The following is a 21,349-nucleotide window of genomic DNA, read 5'->3' as shown; positions in this document are numbered from 1 at the left end:
CCAGACAACTGAAGTGAGGCGCCTCGAGCCTGGCGGGGGAGAGACACACGGGCATGTCACCGAGCCTTCAGCCACCTGCGTGGCCCGGGGTCGGGGGGCCGCTGGGGGGAGGCGGCTGCAGCTGTGACCACCACACCCGCCGCTGTGTCCGTGAGACCGGCCCCAACGAGCTGGCCCCCCCTCAGTGGGACAGGAAGTGGGGCGCAGGGGGTACAGGCAAATGACCCCCCTCCCTGGGGATTTGCATAGACCGAGGCTGGGGGGGCAGGGAAGTGAGAGAAAGTAGTCCCCGGAGAGGTGTAGGGGCTCAGGGAGCCGCAGGGCGAAGTGGGTCTGGGGGGGGGGCAATGGAGAGAGACATCCAGGAGGCAAAGGGAGAACTGAGTGAGTCTCGGAGACAGACAGACAGGCAGAGGAAGGAGAGGAGAAAGAGACTTAGAGAGAAGAGACCCAGACCCCCCACCCCCCAATAGCCACTAAGGACGGGGGGGGGGGGGGGCAGAGAGGCTCCCCAGCTGACACAGGGATGGAGCTGAGTGAAAGTTCCTGAAGCCCTGGGCCGCCTTGGTCCTGGTCGTGGCCCTGTGGGGTGGTGGGTGCCCTGGGCAGAGGGGCCCCAGGGGGTATGGGGAAGGTTCCACTTACTGTGCAGCCTCCAGGGCGAGCATGGTGGTGCCGGGCTGGCGGACTGGCAGGAGCAGAACCCGCAGCCCTATTTATACCTTGGCCCGGCCCCCTGGTGGCTGGGGGGGGGGGGAGCTGGGGTGCCCGGGTGAACTCGGCCCTCCTCGAAATTCCCCTCGGGGAGGGGGTCGGGGGAGGGGGCTGGGTTGCACAACACCCATGTCACGTGATGGGGAGGGTGGGACCCAGGGCCCGGCTGAATTTGGGGATCCCCTCAGTCGGAGGGTGTGTGTGGGATGGAGGGAGCAGGCTGACCCAGCGAGGTGGAAATAGGGAACAGCCAGACTTGGGGAACCCTGAAACAGGAGCCGTGAGCAGGCTGAAGGGGCTGTCAGAGCGGGGCAGGGGGGGGTCCTGGCCCCAGAGGGGAGTGGTTTCCAGGGCCTCGGACCCATCTGCAAAGCAGCGCTTAGATGTGGGTGGCGTCCGGGCAGATGGGGTCCCCAGGGTGCTCAGAAGTGGGTGCAGACTGGGGGTGGGGGGGTGGTCGCCTTGGAGCTGGCGAAGACCCCAGGTGGAAACACCGTGGGCAGCGGGCGGGGGCTGCCCCAGGCCAGAGGAAACCAGCTGACACCTGGGGGGGGGGGCGGCCGGGTCCTGATGGGTGGGCGGGCTTTGGGAAAACTGTGGCAGGCCTGGCTTGGGTGGCCTGAGAGCAGAGGGGCTCGGCCCTGGGATCTTTGCAGGCAGCTCCACCCCCCACCCCCCAAGACCACACAACACCAGGTTCCAAAAAGCCAGAACTTTATTCACTGTCTCCGCCCCCGCCCCCCACCGCAGTCGGTCACCAGGCCTCGGGCCCCGGCGGCCCAAAGCGCCGCAGCAGCTGCTCCTGGTCCTCCAGGTCCTTGCGCACCTTCTTGCGCATGTAGAAGATGGGACAGTCGCGGCTGCGGGGTCAGGGCGCGGGCGGGGGCGGGCTCAGGCGGCCGCTTCTCAGGACTTTGGCCCCCCGCCCCTGCCCGCGCCCCCCTTCCCAGGCGGACTGTTTGCTCAGCGGGCATGGGGAGGGGGGAGCCGATAACAGCGGGTGCCCGGCCGGCGGGGGCCGGGGCCGTATATCACCTGTCACCTGGCGTGGGAACCCGCCCCGCCCGCCCGTTCCCTGGGGAAAGCCCGGCCCCGGCGCGCCCTGCGGAGGGGTGGGGCGCCCCCAGACCCCTGGGCCGGGACGCGGGGACCCTGGGGGCCGCTGCGGGGGGCGCACCTGGTGCAGATGACGTCCTCGTGCAGGCTGCCCTGGCAGCGCTGGCACTGCGTCCACAGGCGCGAGAAGCGCTCCTCCAAGGCGTTCAGGTGCGACACCTGGGGGTTGGGGGGGCGGGGACAGACAGACCCATGGGGGAAGGACAGACAGTAGGTGGAAGGTCAGCGTGTCCCACCTGGTCCCTGCCCCCAGCCCCTACCTCTTTTTTTTTTTAAAGAATTATTTTAAAGACATTTGTTTATTATTATTGGATAGACAGAAATAGAGAGGAGACAGGGAGGGAGAGACACCTGCAGCCCTGCTTCACCACTCCTGAAGCTTTCCCCCTGCAGGTGGGGACCAGGGGCTTGAACCTGGGGTCTTACACAACGTAACGTGTGCGCTTAACCAGGTGTGGCCCTTTTCACTGTTTTTTAGTTTTTTTATATTTATTTTTTCCCTTTTGTTGCCCTTGTTTTTTTTTTATTGTTGTGGTTATAGTTGTTGTTATTGGTGTCAATGTTAGATAGGACAGAGAGAAATGGAGAGAGGAGGGGAAGACAGGGGGAGAGAAAGACAGACACCTGCAGACCTGCTTCACCGCCTGTGAAGCGATTCCCCTTGCAGGTGGGGAGCCGGGATCCTTACGCCGGTCCTTGCACTTTGCTCAACCTGCACTTAACCCGTTGTGCTATATCGCCTGACTCCCTTTAGTGTATTTTTTAGAGGACAGAGAGAATCTGAGAGAGAGAGAGACAGAGCCACCTGCAGCACTGCTTCATCACTTGTGAAGCTTCCTCCCTGCAGACGGGGAGTGAGGGCTTGAACCCCGGCCCTTGTGACTGGAATGTGTGCTCAGCTCCTTCCTCACCTCCTTCTGGTACAGCTCTGACTCTCGGGGCTGGCAGAACTTGCACACGGCTCCTGGGGGATCGATAAGGACTGGAGCTGAGCTGGGCAGCCCCCACCATCCCTTCCCCGCCCGCCACCCCAAAAGTCCCAGCAGAACAAGGCAGCAGTGTGTAGGGAAAAGTCCCGGGCGGGGGGGGGGGGGGGGGGGGGGGGGGGGGAAGCCCCAGGCAGGGGTCCTCACCCCGGTGGTTGAGCACCGAGCGGCAGCCGATGCAGCAGTCTCGGCGCTTGGCAAAGGCCAGCAGGCCGCCCACCGTGCCAGTCAGCACCGTCTTGCAGCGCGTGTGGTCGCCGCCTGGGGGTCAGGGCAGCGCTGGGTGGGCGGGGGTGGGGGACGGGCGGTGCCCAGAGCCCATGCCCACCCCGACCCGGTGCCCAAACCCACCCGGCCCCCATACCCACCCCACCCGACCCCCGTGCCCACCCCAACCCGGCCCCCGTGCCCCCCTGACCCGACCCCCGTGCCCACCCCGACCCGGCCCCCGTGCCCACCCCGACCCGGCCCCCGTGCACACCCCCACCCGACCCCCGTGCCCCCCCACCCGACCCCCGTGCTCCCCCACCCGACCCCCGTGCCCACCCAGACCCGGCCCCGTGCCCACCCCGGCCCCGTGCCCACACCCACCCGACCCCTGTGCCCCCCCACCCGACCCCCATGCCCAACCCCATCCGGTCCCCGTGCCCACCCCCACCCGACCCTGTGCCCACCCCGACCCGGTGCCCACCCCGACCCGACCCTGTGCCCACCCCGACCCGACCCCTGTGCTCACCCCGACCCGACCCCGACCCCTGTGCCCACCGCGACCCCGGCCCCGCCCCCGCCCCCGCCCCCGCCCCCGCCCCCGCCCCCGCGTACGCAGCAGCACGGCCTCGGCGCGGCCCTCGCCCAGGATGGGCTCGAAAATGCGCAGGAGGGGCTTGGCGAGCTGCTGTTCCAGGTAGTACTGCGTGTCTATGGGCAGGCTGTGCTCCAGCACGAACAGGGGGTCCTGCGGGGCGGGGGTCAGGCCTGGGGGGGGCGCCCTGGGGCGGGGGCCGTGGGTGGGGCCCCGGGGCTCAGACCCGCAACCCCCGGGCGGGGAGCTGGGGGCGCCATCCCGGGCTCTCCGTAAGCACGGACGGCTCGGGCTAGAGGACTCCCGGGACAGATGGGGATGGACAGACGGACACCGTGCATGGGGCCGGGCGGGGCCTCCGGAAGGCGGGGAGGCCTGGGAGCTGCTCTAGTCCTCCCCCCCCCCCCCCAGGAAGCTCCCTCCCCGCCTGCAGGCGGAAAGCAGAAGTGAGAGCCGCTGGGCCCGGGCAGGTGGGCCTGGCCGACCTCGGACTTCATGTAGGCGGCCACGCCCTTGGCGGCGCTGATGATCACGTAGGGGACGCGGTCGCCCAGGCTGGGGGCGCTCCCGGGGTCCCGCTTCCTCATCCTGTGGGGAGGGGAGGTGAGGGCGGGGGGCCGCGGGTGGGGGTCTCCCCGGGTGGGAGTGGGGGTCTCCCCGGCTCGGCCCGCACCTCTCGGCCAGCTCCACGTGCGCCTGCTTGCCCGCGTAGTCGGCCGCCGCGCGCGTCAGCTCCTTGGTGATGACCAGCTGCGAGATGTCGATGCGGTTGCACAGCAGGTCCGAGATGACCTCCTGCGCATGCGCCACGGCACCCTCCGGGTCCCTGCGGGGAGGGGGCGCCGGCTGAGCGCAGCCCACGGGGGAGGCCGGAGGCCGGGAGCTGCAGGGCTGCGGCGGGAGAGGCTGCCCACAGGGGCCAGTGGCGGAGCCCGAACACGCAGCTGCACAGCCGCACACTTTCCACCACGGTGGGTGGGGGAGGCGGCCTGCACCTGGGTCCCCAGGGGAGCAGGGGCTGGGGGACCCCGGGGTATGAGGGGGTTGGTGCTTGGGGGGGGAGCATGGGTGCAGGGAGGAGGGGCTGGGGGACCCGAGTGTGGAGTAGGTGGGGCTGCGGGCCCGTGGACATTAGTGGGAGGGGCCATGGGAGTGGAGGAGCGCCTGAGGGGGGGGTCCTGGGACCCAGGGAGGAGGGAGGTGTCGGCCCTGGCCCTGGGGCGCACCCCCCCACCTGTCAATGAGGAGGCGGCGCAGCGATGCAGTGACGAGGTTGGCCACCAGGGGGCAGTTGTCCCTGCGCACGGCCTCCAGCCCCTTGCAGTCCATGCGGTCGTGGGCATCGGGCTTGGACGAGAAGAGCAGCCCGGCATAGCGCTTCTTGCTGATCAGCAGGTAGGGGAAGTAGACCTGGGGGCGGGGGCGGGTTCGGAGGAGGCTGGAACACCAGCCCAGTCCTAGCCCAGAAACAGCAGGCAGCATGGTCTCTCCGCGTGACACTGACACGCCTGCGGGGCGAGGGGCCTGGAGACCCCAGGGAGAGGGTGGGGGACGGAGCTCGCTGGCCCCAAACCCTGCCGCCCCATGGAGGTGCTACAGCACTGGGGCTGTGGGAAGGCTCCTGTCTTTCTGACTTGCTGGAGTCTCCTGTCTCTCTGAATGGAGAGAGCAGCCTGTGGGGGCGCGGTGCACCCGGTTAGGCGCACACAGTACTAAGTGCAAGGACATGTGCAAGGACCAGGGTTCAGGCACCAGTCTCCCCACCTGCAGGGGACAGCCCCCCAATTGGTAAAGCAGGTCTGCAAGTGTCTATCTCTGCCCCCCTCCTTCAATTTCTCTGTCCCACCCAATAAAATGAAGAGTTGGCCGCCAGCAGCAGGGGATTCATAGTGTGGGCACCTAGCCTCAGCATAACCTTGACTGAAACGGAAAGAAAGGAGCCTGGAGCGTGAGACCCGCCCCCCTGGTCCCACCCCCTGGGAGTGAAATACAACAGCTTCTAGACCTTCGCTGGGGGCCTGGGATCATGGCGCCCTGATTCAGGACAGGCCCCGCCCGAGGGTCTCAGGACTCATTCCCCCCCAATCCAGAGACTGACAGCCTCTCAGAAGACAGACAACATCCTGCTAGCAAACCCCAGGGCCCCGTAGGCTCCTGATCCAAGGCCCCAGAACTCGGGAGCACCCCAGAAGTGCTGAGAGCTCTGACTGAGGTACCCCGTAATGGAGATCCTGGGACACAGGAACGGCCCGACCTGCCTGTTTAGGGCCCACAGCCCAGTGTCTGCCGCTGCAGTGATTTCACTGCTCCAGGCTGTTCTAGTCGTTCTGATGAGAAACAGACACCCCAGCACCTGAGCTCACCCCAGTCCACCAGCACGTGTGTGACGCTGGGGCTGAGCCTGGCCGAGCACACGTCAAGGCCCACATCCCACCTACGAGCTCTCAGCCTCCTCCGCCCTTTTTTTGTTCCTTGCCTCCAGTTGCTGGCACTAAGAATCCACTGCTTCTGGCAACCTTTTTTTCCCTGCTTGTTTCTTGTTTTGAATATTTTTTTATTTATCACTGGATAGAGACAGAGCTATTGAGAGGGGAGAGGAAGGTGGAGGAAGAGACATCTGCAGCCCTGCTTCACCACTCACAAAGCTTCCCCCCATATTAAAAAACAAAACAAAAACAAAACAAAGCTTCCCCCCTGCAGGTGGGGAGCAGGGGCTGGAATTCAGGTCCTTGTGCCCCGTAATGCGTGTGTGCGCTTAACCCAGGGCCATCACCACCCCCCACCCCTTATTAGATAGGACAGAGAGAAATTCAGAGAGGATGGGAAGACAAAGGAAAGACACCTGCAGACCTGCTTCACTACTTAAGAAGCGACCCCTGCAGGGGGGGAGCCGGGGCTCGGACCTGGGTCTATGCTGTGTCCTTCTGAGTAGTACTATGTGTGCTTAACCAGGTACACCATGGCCACACACACCCCCCCCCTTTTTTTTTTTTTTTACCAAAGCACTGCTCAGCTCTGGCTTACGGCGTTGCTGGGGATTGAACCTTTGGACTTATCTCCCAGCTGCATCTCCTTTGGCTGCTGCCTCGTGTCACTACGGTCCCACTGACTAGCCTCCCTGGCCCAATTCTCTCTCTTTTTTTTTGCCTCTAGGGTTATCGCTGGGGCTCAGTGCCAGCACCACAAATCCACTGTTCCTGGCCCAATTCTCTCTCCCTCTCTTTTTTTAAAATAATATTTTATTTATTTATCAATGAGAGGGATAAGGAGAGAGAGAGAAAGAACCAGACATCACTCTGATACATGTGCTGCTGGGGACTCAACTCAGGACCTCATGCTTGAGAGTCCAATGCTTTACCCACTGGGCCACCTCCTGGGCCACTCTGGCCCAATTCTCTATCCTCCCATCGGGGCTATCACTGGGGCTCGGTGCTTGGATGACAGATCCATCGCTCCTGGCGGTCATTCCCCTTGTTTCTGTTATTTCATAGACAGGTAGAAATTGAGTGAGGAGGACAGAAATGGAGAGATACCTCAGACCTGCTTGTGAAGCTTTCTCTCTGTAGGTGAGGAGTGGGGGCTCGAACCCAGGTCCTCATGTGGTAACGTGTGTCTCATCAGGGTGCCTGGCCCCATTTCATTATTTTGAGGCAGACACCACAGTACAGCCCCACCCTCCATGGAGCTGGGCTGTGTGCTGGATGTCGCAGGGCCACTCGCCCTGCTGTGGGTTCATTTTGAAGGGGGCACGTACCTTCTCAAACTCCAGCCGGATGGGTGGTGGGAAGTGGCCGGACACCCAGTCGGCAGCCTCCCGCCCCAGGGCCATGGCCTCTGCCACCGAGGACACCCCGAAGCGGCACATGACAGAGTCCGTGTCTCCGTACACCACCTGGAGGGAGGGCGTGTGAGAGGCTGCTGCCGGGTGCCCACCCCGCCCTGGGCGCCGCGCCCCCACCTTGGCGTCCGCGCTGTAGCCGCCCTCCCGCGTGTACTTGGACTCCACCAGCTGCTTCGTCTTCTCGATCATCTGCCGGCCGAACCCCGTGACGCTCTGCGGGGGAGGAGGGGGCAGTGTGGGGGCCCTGGGGGAGGGGGAGGAGGAGGCAGTGTGGAGGCCCTGGGGGAGGTGAGGGGGAGGAGGGGGCAGTGTGGAGGCCCTGGGGGAGGTAAGGGGGAGGAGGGGGGCAGTGTGGAGGCCCTGGGGGAGGGGAGGGGGAGGCAGTGTGGAGGCCCTGGGGGAGGAGGGGGCAGTGTGGAGGCCTTGGGGGAGGGGGGAGGGGGCAGTGTGGGGGCCCTGGGGGAGGGGGAGGAGGGGGCAGTGTGGAGGCCCTGGGGGAGGAGGGGGCAGTGTGGGGGCCCTGGGGGAGGAGGAGGCAGCCTGGGGGAGGGGGAGGGCCGCCTACTGCCGCCTCCAGGCAGGCGCTTCAGTTTCTGCGTCTGCAACACGGGACACTTGCTGTTTTTTTTTTTTTTTTTTTTGCCAGTTAGAAAGCTTTTGTTTTTGTCTGTTTTTGCTATCGGGGTTACCATTGCACTGTGTCTGCAGGAGCCCTCTGCTCACAGAGATGTCTGTCTGTCTCCCGGGACTGCAAAGATGGAGGAAGGCTGACCACATCAGTGCCCCACCGTCTGTGAAGCCACCACACCCGACTGATCTAGTCCGTTTTTGCTGCAAGGACCTTCCACGGAGTCTCTGGCTGGCAGGGGCCGCCCACGGGCTATTCTTCCCCTTCTCCCGGGGCATGTGGGGCCTGGCCTGCCGCCCGAGGACGGGAGCTCCCCGGGGGACCAGCTCTGGGGCGCCGGCAGGCTGCCCGGTTCTCAGGAGGGCGCTCACCTGCGAGATCTCCAGGCAGGGCAGCTTGCCCACCTGGGCGCCGGTGAAGCCGTACACGGAGTTGGCGCTCACTTTCAAAGCCAGCTGCCGCCCATCCAGCACCTGGCGGCGCAGGGGGTCCGTCTCCTTGGCCAGCTCGGCCTTGGCCCTGGGGGGGTGGGGGGCGGCTCAGGTGGGGGCTGCGGTCCGGGCCTGAGCATTCGTGTGTCTGGGGGCGCAGGGGCCGTGATCTGGGCCTAGGGGGGGGGCGTCCGTCTATTTGGGGCCGCCGTCTGGGCCTTGGGGGGATCCGTATGTCTGGGCGCCGGGAGCTGCAGTCTGGGTCTGGGCGGGGGCGTCGGTGTGTCGGGATGCGGGGGCCGCAGTCCGTATATCCGGGCGCTGGGGGCCATGGTCTGGGCCTGGGGGGGATCCGTGTGTCTGGGGCGCCGAGGGCTGCGGTCTGGGTCTGGGCGGGGGCGTCGGTGTGTCGAGGTGCGGGGGCCGCGGTCCGGGCCTGGGTGTCCGTATATCCGGGCGCCGGGGGCCATGGTCTGGGCCTGGGTGGGGGGGGAATCCCTGTGTCTGGGGCGCCGGGGCTGCGATCTGGGTCCGGGCCTGGGCGTCCATGTGTCTGGGCACCAGGGGCTGCGGTCTGGGCCTGGGCGGGGGCGTCCGTGTGTTGGGGCGCCGGGCCCACCTCTTGCGCGCGCTGAGCAGGCTCTCCAGGATCTGCGGCAGCAGCCCCTTGCGCACCGACGCCTTCACAAACTCGTCCCCCGTGGGCGTCTTGATGAACTGCTCCTCCGTCAGCCTGGGGGTCGGGACCCAGAGGGGGTGAGGCAGGCCCCTGCCGCCCCCCTGCCGCCCCCGCCCGGCCTCTGGGGAGGGGCGCACCCCAGCTTCTGGGCGGCGCCGGGCCGCAGCAGCGTGGTGTAGCACAGGTTGTGCGCCATCATGATGGACGGGTACAGCGACGAGAAGTCCAGCGTGGCGATGGGCACGTCGTAGTAGCTGGCAGAGGAGGTGCGGGCGGGTCGGTGGTTGAGGGGTCTGTCCACCCACCCCCACCCCCGCACAGCCCGCCCCCCGCCCGGAGCCTCACCCTTTGAGGGGCTCGATGACGGTGGCCCCCGTGTAGTCCTCGCCACCCTCGGCCTTCACCACCGGCATCAGCAGCCCCTGCCGCATGGCCTGGCGCAGGGGAGGGGCGTGAGTGGGGGCGGGGCCTGAGACCGAGGGGCGGGGCCTGATGCCGAGGGGGCGGGGCCACCGACCTGGCGCAGCAGCTGAGACACCACCTTGACCTGCTGGCCGCGGCTGAGCAGGTAGCCGAGCGGCACCCCGGTGACGCGCGCCATCTCCACCGCGTTCACCAGCACCATGAGCCGCTCCAGCAGGCGCAGCGGCAGCAGCGCGTCCTTCAGGCAGTACACGGCCAGGCGGCGCCGGGTCTGGTCGTTGCCGTTCTGGGAAGCGGAGGGCCGGGGGTCAGGGAGATGGCTGACTGGGTGGGGAGCCGGCCTTGTCTGCGGGGCCCCAGCGCCACACGGGAGGCTTTAGAGCACTGGGGAAAGCTCCGATGCTGTGCTCTCTCCCTATCTATTTATTACCTTTCACCGGAGTCCTGCTCAGCTCCGGCTCACACGGTGGTGCAGGGGGTTGAACCCGAGACCTTGGAGCCATTATGCTGTCTCCGCCCTGCCCCCCTATCTCTGAGTGAAAGAGTTGGTGCCAGTGAGGACAGTGAGTCGGTCTGGTGATGCTGGGGAGACAATGCGCCTGCAAAGGCCTGGGCCTGGCTAGCACGTGGCCCCCGCCTGAGGTCTGGCACCGCACGGGAGGTATCACAGCACCGGGGGAAGACCCAGGACTGTGCTGTCTGTCTACCGGGCCCGGGGTGCGGGGCACCTGCAGGTCTGTGATGATGCTGTGCTGCACGTCCTCCTTCTGCTCGCCCAGGAAGTGGAAGCTGACTGCGTTGAGCGTGTAAGAACGCAGCTTGTACTCCCGCAACAGCACCTGCGGGTGGCGCGTGGCCGGTGAGGGTGCGGCCCGGCTGTCGGAACGCCCCCTCCTCCACCCCGCCGGCCCGCCACCCCGCCACGTACCTGCAGCATGTCCATCTGCACGCGGCCCACCATGCTGACCACCTTGCCGTCCCGCCGGCCCATCTGCTTCGACTGGAAGGAGGAGTCCCGGATGTTGGAGCGCAGGCCGGCCACGCGGCCCAGGAAGGGGAAGCCTGGCACCTGGGGGCGGGTGGGGAGGGGGTGGTGAGGGGCCGGGGCGCCCGGTCCTGGCAGCCGCTGCGGAGGAGCGGGAGGGGCGCCCGCCCACCTTGAGGGTCTGCGCCCGCTGGATGAGGTAGGGGAGGTCGAAGTTCTGGATGTTGTAGCCCGTGATCACGTCGGGGTCCAGGGCCTTCACGAAGGTCGACCAGGCCTGGGCGAGAGACTCGGGGTCACCCTGGCCCAGTCCCAGAACCTTCTGGAAGCAGGAGTGGCCCAGAAGCCCGGCCACCCGCGGGGGCTGAGGAAATGGGGTGTGTGTGGGGGGGCAGGGTCACCTGCAGCAGCTCCTCCTCCTGCTCGTAGCTCTGCACCGTGGCGCCCAGGATGGGGGCGCAGGGCCGCAGGGTGAGCGCCAGGCGCAGGAAGGGCTCCGGCTCGCCCCAGCGCAGCCCCAGCGAGCAGATCTGGATCACGGGGTCGCGCTCGGGCTCGGGGAAGATGCCTGCGGAGTTGGGGCCCTGAGCCCCGGCGCTCTCCTCCCGCCCTGGGTGCCCCTTCCTCCATCTCCCGCCCTGACCCCCCCACGCCCCGCACCCCACCAGCGTTCCCTAAAAAGAAATTAAAAAAAAAAAAAGCAAAACAGCTGGGGGAATGGCTGAACTGATCGGTGCGGGGCCTGCGTGTCTGAGGCCCCTGGCGCCACCAGTGGCAGAGCGACACTTCAGCTTGTCTGTCTCCCGTGAAACTCTCTCATATAATGCGAACAAATAAACCCTTAAAAAAGTTTAAAAGCTGTGTGCTTATCTGCATAGATGGTGCCAGGGACAGAATCTAGAAGTCAGGCCTTTGGGGGTATCAAGTGTGCAGGGCCTGTGTTGTGTGTCTCTCTCATAACTGAATAAATCAAGTATTGAGAGAGGCAGACAGACAGACAGGCAGGCGCTGTGGCACCGAGCATCCCCAGCCCACCCCCCTTTCCCCACATCATTCTCTGCAGTGCCAGGAACTGGCGGCTGGGGGTAACGCACATTGGCTACTTTCCCACCCTTATGTTTTGAGACACAGAAGAGATAACACAGCCCCCCCCACACCATCCATGGCGGTGGGGGCTCGAACCCTGGATCTCGCACGTGGTCCTTCTTGCAAAGCTCCAGAGAAGCCAGAACTCTGCCCCGCCCCGCCCACAGGCAGGTCCCCGAGGTCAGAGGGCAGGGGGCCTGACCTTTGCGGCCGGCGCACTCAATATCGAAGCTGAGCACGCGCAGGGGTGCGATCCGCTGCCAGGGCCCCTCGGGCGCGTGGCTGACCACGTGCGACCACAGCACGTCCACCTCCAGCTGGCACAGCGTGGCCTGCGGGACGGCATCTGTGACCACGCCCCGTCCCCAGGCCCCGCCCCACCTCCCCCAGGCCCCGCCCCACCTCCCCCAGGCCCCGCCCCACCTCCCCCAGGCCCCGCCCCACCTCCCCCAGGCCCCGCCCCACCTTCCCCGCAGGCCTCAGGGCGTATTTCCCAGCCGGCAGCTCCAGCCAGTTGCAGCCCACGATGTCGGCGTCCACCATGAACCTGGGGGTGGGCGGTGGCAGGGGTCAGAGGTCAACGCGTGGCAGGGGGGGACATGGAGGGCAGGGCAGGGGCGGGGCGCGGGGGGCCATACCGGATCTCGAAGTCCACGTTGGCCTCGTAGGGCGCGAAGCTGGGGGTGCCCAGGCCCGGCACGCGGAGGCCCTGCTCCAGCAGGCGGCGGGCGGGCGCCAGGAGGCGGGGCAGCGCCAGCGTGAGGCGCAGGAAGGGCGAGGGCCCGTGCCCGTGGTAGCCGAACATGCCTGCGGGAGAGGGGCTGCTGGCACCGGCCTGGCCCCGGCCCCGCACCCGCCCCGCCCCCGCCCCCGCCCCCGCCCGGGAGGGCGCTCACTCTCCCGCTTGCACAGCTCCACGCCCAGCACCGCCGGCCCCTTGAGCTCCTTCCCGCCGCGCTGGTCGCGGCTGATGGCGGCGTTCAGCTCCCGCTGCAGGTCCGCCAGGTGCTCGGGCCCGAAACCTGGGGGGTGGCGGCCGGTCAGAGGCGGCAGGGGCCGAGGGGTCCCCGGAGGGCTCGCTCACTCACCAGGAGGCGCCGGGGTGTAGAAGTAGGGCGCGAAGCCGTGAATGTGGCAGCACACCGAGACGCCCTCGGCCGTCACCCCGAAGGCGCGGAGCACGGGCACCGGGTTGGGCGACGCCGGGGGTCCCCCGGGCAGGGTCCGGGCTGCACCTGGGGGTGTCGCAGGCTCAGGCAGGGGCCGGCCAGCCCCTCTCCCCCCAGACTGGCCCAGGGCTGCCCCGCCAGCACATGCTCTGCTGTGGATGAGAGGAGCCCTGGCACCACGTGAGAGCACCACCGAGTACTGGGGGAGCTCCAGGGACCCTGCGGCGGCCCCCTCCTCTTCCTCCCCTCTCTCTCCTTTCTAAGGCCATGGAATGAAAAAAAAAAACACTGTGCTGAGGAGACAGCCCAACAATATTCCTCATGGTGAGGTTCTCCGTCCATTCCCCTGGGCAGAGGTGGGGCGGAACCTTCCCGAGCCTCCAAGATGCACAGCCCACCAACTGGGGCTCCATCTACACCCCCTCACCCACTGCTGGGTAGACAGACGGATGGACTGATAGCCCTTACAGCATACCTCTTCCTCCCCCCATCCCCTAAAGAGGCCGGTTCATTCTACTTCCAAGAGGCCTGGCTGGCAGATGCTTCCTCCTCCAGGAAGCCCTCCGAGCCCCTGACCCCGTTCCTCTCCCAGCCCTGGCCGCTCTGCCTGGCCTCCGTGTCCGCCTGCCCACCCAGGCTCTGCGCCCCGAACTCACCCACATAGTGGTCGATCTCCAACTGCTGGAAGACGAGGGGGTCGGCCTGGGGGTCCAGGGAGGGCGGGGTGGGCCGCCGCCAGCGGGGGTCGACGGCCGTGGGGGAGAAGTGCCCTGGGGGTGCAGAGGGGGGTCCTCGCTCAGGAGCGGCCCCACCCCCAGGAGCCGCTGGCCGTGGGGGGAGGGGGGGGCTCACCGTCCGCGCCGCCCTCCAGGCCCGACTGCAGCTCCTCCTCCTCCTCCTGATCCCGCAGCCTGTGCTCGGCCTCCATCTCCTCCATCAGCGCCAGGTCGTCGTCCAGCAACGACTGCGGGGTCTCGTCCTCGTCCCACAGGCCCATGCGCGCCCGCTTTGGGGGCACCCCGGGGCCCGGCCCGGCCCTGCGCTGGCCATTCATCCTGCTGGGGGTGGGGGGGGTATGTGAGGAGGGGTGCCGGGACCCCCACACCATCTTTCCCTGCCCCGCACACAGGTTGTGGGGGAGCCAGGCTCTCACCCCCGGCTGCTGTTTCCCCGTCAAAGAAACAAGAGGAAAGGAGAGCTTCCTCCAGGCCCGTGGCACCTCCAGTGTGCCAAGGCTCGAAGCCGGGCTGCAGATCTGTCGAGTTACACATCCTGGTCCCCCGCCCCACACATACACCGGTCATTAACAACAGGAAAAAGGCTGTGAAACAGCGCCCTTGGGTGCTGTGCTGCTGCCCGGCACCTGGCCCACATGTGAGTCGGCCCCCACTGAGCTGTGGTCTCTACCTTCTTAGTTTTTTTACACTGTATTTATTGCTGGAGAGAGAGAGAGAGAGAGAGAGAGAGAGGGACAGACAGACACCTGCAGCTCACCACTCATAAGATGCTCCACCACCTGACCCCTGGAATGAGTTTTTTTTTATTATCTTTATTTATTTATTGGACAGAGACAGCCAGAAATGGGGGAGAGAGGAGAGAGACACCCGAAGCCCTGCTTCACCACTTGTGAAGCTTTCCCCCGCAGGTGGGAACCGGGGGCTCGAACCTGGGTCCTTACACACTGTAACATGTGCGCTCAACCAGGTGTGCTAGCCCCCAGCTCGAATAAGTTATTCTTAAAACCAGAACACCATCCTGGTTCAAGCCCCCGGCTCCCCACCTACAGGGGAGTTGCTTCACAAGCGGTCTGCAGGTGCCTGTCTTTCTCTCCCCCTCTCTGTCTTCCCCTCCTCTCTCCATTTCTCTCTGTCCTATCCAACAACAACGACATCAATAACCACATCAATAAAACGAGGGCAACAAAAGGGAATAAATATTAAAAAAAAAAAAAAAAAAAAAACACCACCAGAGCACCGCTTGGCTTTAGCTTGTGGTGGTGCTGGGGATTGAACCTGGGACCACGATGCTCAGCAGGAGACTCTGCTGTGTCAGTCACTGTGCTGCCTGTCTGGCCTGTAACCGTGCCATTCACACGGAGTTCTGGGCAGACTAAGCCAGTCTCCGGTGCTGGAAGTCAGGTCAGCGGCTGCTCCAGGTGGGAGAGACGGGCAGGGGAGGAGCCGAGCGGTGCTCCCCATATCTAATGGCTGCCAGCACAGGGGCTCCTGGGACAGCTATCACACGGGTTTTTCCGGAGGCATTGTTTGCCCTCACAAAAGGCTGGAAACCACCTAAATGCCCTCCCCGAGGGACTGTTTAAATAAAAGATGGGCACTCCCTTCCAGGGAGTACTATGCAGCTGTGTAAAGGAATGAGGAAGCACACTGTGCTCTGGGAGGGAGGGCCCTCAAAGGGATCATTGTTAGCCGAGGAAGCACGGTGCAGACAGTGGATTGACGGCGACTTTGATGGGTAGGGAAGAAAAAAAAAAAAAGCTAGAGAAAGAAGCAGGCTGGGGGTCCGGATTGACCTGCCAACACTCAAGTCCAACAGAGAAGCAATTACAGAAACCAGACCTCCCATCTTCTGCACCCTGAAAAGAATTCTGGTCCATCCTCCCAAAGGGGGAGAGATGTTAGGGGAAGGTGAGCAGAGGGCTCTGAACCCCAACTCCATCAGGACCTGGAGAGAGAAAAGGAGAGACATTCAGGAGTAGTGACAGGTGTAGGTGTGACAGAAAGGAAGACAGGACCATGGAGAAAAATGGACACACAGACAGACAGACAGACAGACAGACACTTACAGTAGTCAACCCCTATCTGTGACCTTGGGAGAACCACCGCAGTTTCCAGTGGAGGAATGAGACACAGAATTCTGGTGGGGGACAGTGTGGGACTGGGCCCTATCTTGCAATTTTGTGAATCAATATTAAATCACTAATAATAATAAAGCCAGGGGATGTGTGTGTATGTCTGTGTGTGTGCGCGTGTGCGCACTGCGAGGCGGGCAGCAGGGGTGGAAGCCAGGCCCTCACACTCACAGAGCTGCATGTCTGGCCCCAGGTCACTGGCTGGTGTGGCTCTCAGGGTGTGTATACACACACACACACACACGCACGCACGCACGCACCCCTCAGCTTTGCTCCTGCACAATCCCACTACTCCCAGCAGACTTTTCCTTTTCAATTTCAGACAGAGAGGGCAAGAAACTGAGAGGGCGGAGAGAGACCCCAACACTGCCGCAATCCTCACGGTTCTCGGTGCCGTGCTTGGTGTTACACCTGGGCTTCTACCCCCTACCCCCACGGGGAGGTGTGTGCTCTACCGGCTGAGCTATTTCTTGACCCCACAAGCTACAGTAATGGTTATGTCAAAGACTTTCCGGCTTGAGGCTCTGGGGTCCCAGGTTCGGTCCCCAGCACCACCACTGAGCCGGAGCTGAGCAGTGCTCTGATCTCTCTCTGAGCAGGGCCTGAGGCTCCCTCCACCTGTCACCCCTTCTGACCCCTCTCTGTGGAGCCTGGGGTGACAGGTGAACCCCACAGCTAGGCTTCCAGGGCTCCCCTACCCCCCAGACTCCCCCATAGTGCACTACCTTGCCCCTTTCACTCAAAGAATAAATTACTAAAATCCTTTTGGTCCAGAAGGCCCTGCAAAGCTGGGTTCCCTACCGGAGGGCCCTGTTCGCAAGCACACCAGGCTGGTCGGGCCCCAGGACCCCGGCACGGGCTGTGCCTTCTGCTACACAGTCATTCTTTTGCCGAGTGCTCTCAGCCGTCCTTCCTTGCTCCCTCCCCCTCAGGCCTCGCAGTGACGCGTGCATGTTCTCTGACCTCTTCTGTTTGCTTTCTTCTTTTTTCTTTCTGTCTTTTTAAATTTGATAACCAGAAATCAAGAGGAAAGGGGATGATACAGAGGGAAGGAGGCCAGGAGGTGGTGCAGTGGCTAAGGCATTGGACTCTCAAGCATGAGGTCCCGAGTTCGATCCCTGGCAGCATGTGTACCAGAGTGATGTCTGGCTCTTTCTATCTTTCTCATTAATAAATAAATAAAATATGTATTTAAAACAGAGAGGGAAAGAAATAGAGACATCTGCAGCCCTGCTTCACCGCTTGCAAAGCTTTGCCCCTGCAGGTGGGGACCAGGGGGCTCGAACCTGGGTCCTTGTGCACTGTAATGTGTGCGCTCAACCAGGTGCGCCACCACCTACCTGGCCCCTCCTTTTGTTTCTTCTTTTTCAAAAATTTTTATTTATTTATTCCCCTTTGTTGCCCTTGTGGTTTTATCGTTACAGTTATTGTTGCTGTCGGCTAGGACAGAGAGAAATGGAGAGAGGAGGGGAAGACAGAGAGGGGGAGAGAAAGACACACCCGCAGACCTGCTTCACCGCCTGTGTAGCGACCCCCCTGCAGGCGAGGAGCCCGGGGGCTCGGACCGGGATCCTTAAGTGGGTCCTTGCGCTTTGTGCCACGTGGGCTTAACCCGTCACTCGTTTATTTTTAATGAGAGAGATGGAGGGAGACACCAGAGCCCTGCTCAGCGCTGGCTGATGGTGGTGCTGGGACTGAATCTGGGGGCTCTGCTGACTCAGGCGGGGGCGTCTCTGCAGAGCCATCCTGCTCTCCCCAGCCCCGGAGCTGCTTTCTCTCTGATGCAGGGCTGCGGAGTGAAGCGAGGTCCCCACACATGGGCAAGACCTGGCTATCAACGGTGCCAACAGACATCTTCCGGATGGAAGGAAGGAAGGAAGGAAGGAAGGAAGGAAGGAAGGAAGGAGAGTCCCGGCAGGTGGAGTAGTGGCTAAAGCACTGGACTCTCAAGTGCGAGGTCCCGAGTTTGAGCCCCAGCACTCATGTGCCACAGCCACGCTCTGGCTCTCTCATCAATCATCGATCAATTGATCTTTTTCAAGGGGGGTGGGCACCGCAGCAGGAGGGGAGCTCGGGGCGGAGGCCAGTGGTGGTGGGGGTTTGTCCAAAGGCCAGGGGAGGTGCGGTGCAGCAAAGAGAACAGAGACTGTCCACCTGCAGGTTCCTGTGGGGGGGGGGGTGGCCAAGCCTCCACACCACCCGGCCCCCCGACCCCCCAAACCCGCTCCCCTTTCAGCTGGCTGCACTGCCTGTTGCTCCAACCAGAAGGCCAGCTCTGCCTGGGCTCTGCTGCCCCGCACCCCAACATCCTGACGGCCCCTCCCCAAAGACACCTGGCCTGAGGCTCCCTCCACCTGTCACCCCTTCCCCCTGCTCCCACCCCTCCGACGCCTCTCCGTGGAGCCTGAGTTGACAGGTGAATCCCAAGGCTGGGCTTCCGGGGCTCCCCTACCCCCCAGGGCACGTCCCCCAGACTCCCCCACACCCCACTACCTTGCTGGACTCCAAGGCCCTAACTACCTCAGGCCCTTTGCACCTGCTGCTTCCTCAGCCCGGACCTTACATTTTTCATCAATAATAATATATATACTTAAAAAAATTTTCCCTTTTTGTTGCCCTTGTTGTTTATTGTTGTTGTTGTTATTGCTTTTGTTGTTGTTGTTAGATAGGACAGAGAAAAATGGAGAGAGGAGGGGAAGACAGAGAGGGGGAGAGAAAGACAGACACCTGCAGACCTGCTTCACCGCCTGGGAAGTGACAGGTGGGGAGCCGGGGGCTCGAACCGGGATCCTTACGCCTGTCCCTGTGCTTTGTGCCACAGGCGCTGAACCCGCTGCGCTGCCCCCCGACTCCCCACTAATAATATTTTTAACCAGACCACTGCTCAGCTCTGCTTATGAAGGTGCTGGGAGTTGAACCTGCGAGCTCAGAGCCCCAGGAATGAAAGTCTTTTGCAAAACCATTATGCTGTCTCCCCAGCCCAGCTTGCGTCTTACAAAAGACAGACACACAGACACAGACAGACACCGAGGGGCCAGCGGTGCACCTGACTGAGCACTCATGTTACAGTGCGCGAGGACCTGGGTTCGAGCTCTGGGTCCTCTCCTGCAGGGGGGAAGCCTCGGGCTGCAGGCGTCTCTCTCCCTCCTTACTTTCCCCTTCCCCTCAATGTCTGGCTGTCTCTATCAATCATAAATATATATTAAAACTTCTAAAACCATCTTTAATAATGCGCAGTGTGAGCTCAACCAAGCGCGCCTACACCTGGCCCCCAATAAATACGGTTTTATGCAGAGCCAGGGATCAAACTTGGGTCCCGGGGGACAGAGCGGCCGCACAGGCCCCGGCAGGTGTGGGTGTCCTGCTGTCTTTCTTTCTGTTGTTCTGTCACTGTCCCCATCGCTGGGCGGAGGACAAGGCTGCCTGGTCCCCTGGGGACGGAAGCTTGTCCTCCTCTGTGTGTCCACTGCTGTCTGTCTGTCTGTCCGTGCCCAGGGGCCGGGTGGGGGCTGCACCCCAACTTCATGTCGGACGAGAGGGGGGAAGGACACACTGCACCCCGACACAGGGACGGAGGGGGGTCCCCGACACAGGGGTGGGGGGGGTCCCCGAAACAGGGATGGAGGGGGGTCCCCGACACAGGGGTGGAGGGGGGTCCCCGACACAGGGACGGAGGCGGGTCCCCGACACAGGGACGGAGGGGGGTCCCGACACAGGGACGGAGGGGGGGGTCCCCGACACAGGGACGGAGGGGGGTCCCGACACAGGGACGGAGGGGGGTCCCGACACAGGGGTGGAGGGGGGGGTCCCCGACACAGGGATGGAGGGGGGTCCCCGACACAGGGATGGAGGGGGTCCCCGACACAGGGACGGAGGGGGTCCCCGACACAGGGACGGAGGGGGGTCCCGACACAGGGACGGAGGGGGGTCCCGACACAGGGATGGAGGGGGGTCCCCGACACAGGGACGGAGGGGGGTCCCCGACACAGGGATGGAGGGGGGTCCCCGACACAGGGATGGAGGGGGTCCCCGACACAGGGACGGAGGGGGGTCCCCGACACAGGGATGGAGGGGGTCCCCGACACAGGGATGGAGGGGGGTCCCCGACACAGGGGTGGAGGGGGGTCCCCGACACAGGGATGGAGGGGGGTCCCGACACAGGGGTGGAGAGGGGTCCCGACACAGGGGTGGAGAGGGGGGTCCCCGACACAGGGATGGAGGGGGTCCCCGACACAGGGACGGAGGGGGGTCCCGACACAGGGATGGAGGGGGGTCCCCAACACAGGGGTGGAGGGGGGGGTCCCCGACACAGGGATGGAGGGGGGTCCCGACACAGGGGTGGAGGTGGGTCCCCGACACAGGGACGGAGGGGGGTCCCGACACAGGGATGGAGGGGGGTCCCCGACACAGGGGTGGAGGTGGGGTCCCTGACACCTGGCCACGCGGCCCCCGACCAGGCGAGCCCTCCCGCCGCCGACAGGCCCCACACGACCTCCCGAAGCGGATCCTCAGGTCTGGGGCCAAGAGGGGCTACGCGCCCCCCGCCCCAGCCCCGTCCCCCGCGGCCGAGGCCCCCGCGTGTCCCCTCCCCGACTCACCCTCTTCAAACAGCGTTTCCCGCCACAGCAGACGGCGCGGCGACCTCCGACCCCGGCGCGCGCAGGCGCAGAGCAGCCCAGAGACTGCGAAACCACGCCCCCTCCCGAAGGCCACGCCCACTCCGGGTTACGCCCCGCCTCTCGCGGAGGGGGAGAGGCCACGCCTCCTGGAGGCACATTCCCGCCTAGCCCCGCCCCCGTGGGGGATGGCGCGGAAGCCACGCCTCCTCCCCGGCGACCGTAGGGGTACAGCGCGGCTGCTGCCGAACCTGGGCGGGTGCGCGCGCAGCCCCCGTGGCCTCCCGGCCTGGGTTTCCCCTCCAGTCGCCTGGCTCCAGCGCTGGGCGGGCACAGGGTCGACTCCCGCCACCCCCACCTCCTCTCCTGAACTGGGACATTCTGTCCAGCTCAGTGTCCCCGCAGGGCCTGGCACAGGGCTCCTGCGGCGCTCTCTCTGGATGCACCGGCGGGCCTCTCGCCTTCCGGACCTGGCGGGAGGGGTCCAGCACACCGACTCTTCATGGTTTGGAGCCCGAAGCTACTCAGCCTCCTGGAGGCTGTGTGCCTTCGAGCCTGCTGCTGGCCCCCAGCATTTCTTGCTGCCAGCAGGGCTCCTCCTGGAGATTTGTTTGTTTTCCCAGAGCACTACTCAGCTCTGGCTTCTGGAGGAGCTGGGCATTGAACTTGGGACCTTTAGTGTTTCCGGCATGACAATTTTGTTTTTGCACAGTCCTTATGCTGTCTCCCCAGCCCGAGAACTTCCTTGATTTCCAGAGAAGAGAGACAGCCCCCGTGTTTGCTAAGCATCCCCAATGTGTGGTGCCCCCAGGGCCTGAACCCAGGCCAGTGTCCAGGAAAAGCCAGAGCTTTATCGGGTCAGCTATGCCCTGCCCTGCCCCACAACCGTCAGCCCAGGCTGGTGGCAACCTCCCCTCCAGAGAGGTCCTGTTCCGGTGCCTGGGGTTGCCCTCAACTCACAGCAGACACTTCAGGCAGGAGAGGAGGCCGGCCTGGCCCTGAGA

General features: G+C 64.3%; 2 protein-coding genes across 4 annotated transcripts in view; both read right to left on the bottom strand.

Moving 5' to 3' along the window:
* SPIB (Spi-B transcription factor) overlaps positions 1-684 on the bottom strand; it is a 14,232-nt gene extending 13,548 nt beyond the window's left edge. The window contains 2 exon segments of the mRNA XM_060174951.1: positions 2-29; positions 646-684. Of these exon segments, the coding sequence (XP_060030934.1) occupies positions 2-29; positions 646-668 (51 nt within the window). The 5' untranslated portion in view covers positions 669-684.
* A 730-nt stretch (positions 685-1,414) lies between these two features.
* Positions 1,415-20,432, bottom strand: POLD1 (DNA polymerase delta 1, catalytic subunit). 3 transcript variants are annotated; one of them, XM_007531296.2, is made up of 27 exons: positions 20,328-20,432; positions 13,713-13,918; positions 13,517-13,630; positions 12,780-12,926; positions 12,588-12,713; positions 12,330-12,498; positions 12,157-12,238; positions 11,894-12,023; positions 11,007-11,173; positions 10,778-10,882; positions 10,549-10,689; positions 10,349-10,459; positions 9,715-9,906; positions 9,543-9,631; positions 9,335-9,451; positions 9,138-9,251; positions 8,459-8,606; positions 7,577-7,672; positions 7,373-7,510; positions 4,853-5,028; positions 4,292-4,444; positions 4,104-4,206; positions 3,639-3,771; positions 2,964-3,077; positions 2,742-2,794; positions 1,892-1,989; positions 1,415-1,574 (listed from the first exon to the last, which is right to left on the bottom strand). In XM_007531296.2, exons 2-27 carry the CDS (start codon positions 13,912-13,914, stop codon positions 1,469-1,471), a joined length of 3,324 nt encoding a protein of 1,107 aa, XP_007531358.2. In that variant the 5' UTR covers positions 13,915-13,918; positions 20,328-20,432; the 3' UTR covers positions 1,415-1,468. The 3 variants fall into 3 exon arrangements, with proteins under 3 accessions (XP_007531358.2, XP_007531357.2, XP_060030866.1); XM_007531295.2 differs by having other exon boundaries at positions 13,713-13,915; positions 20,328-20,403; XM_060174883.1 differs by lacking the exon at positions 1,415-1,574 and having other exon boundaries at positions 2,636-2,794.
* Positions 20,433-21,349: the final 917 nt, after the last annotated feature.

Source organism: Erinaceus europaeus, chromosome 2 (genome assembly GCF_950295315.1).
Source record: "Erinaceus europaeus chromosome 2, mEriEur2.1, whole genome shotgun sequence".
Taxonomy (NCBI): Eukaryota; Metazoa; Chordata; class Mammalia; order Eulipotyphla; family Erinaceidae; genus Erinaceus; species Erinaceus europaeus.
Note: the sequence above shows the minus strand (reverse complement) of the source record. Positions and strands in the feature narration are given on the sequence as shown.

Excerpts from the sequence above, each read along its gene's own strand:
- POLD1 (XM_007531296.2), bottom strand. The coding sequence starts at position 13,914 with ATGAATGGCCAGCGCAGGGCCGGGCCGGGCCCCGGGGTGCCCCCAAAG. Across the intron at positions 12,927-13,516 it reads GGAGATCGACCACTATGTGG|GTGCAGCCCGGACCCTGCCC; the intron begins GTGAGTTCGGGG and ends CGACACCCCCAG. Across the intron at positions 4,207-4,291 it reads CACGTGGAGCTGGCCGAGAG|GATGAGGAAGCGGGACCCCG; the intron begins GTGCGGGCCGAG and ends CCCTCCCCACAG.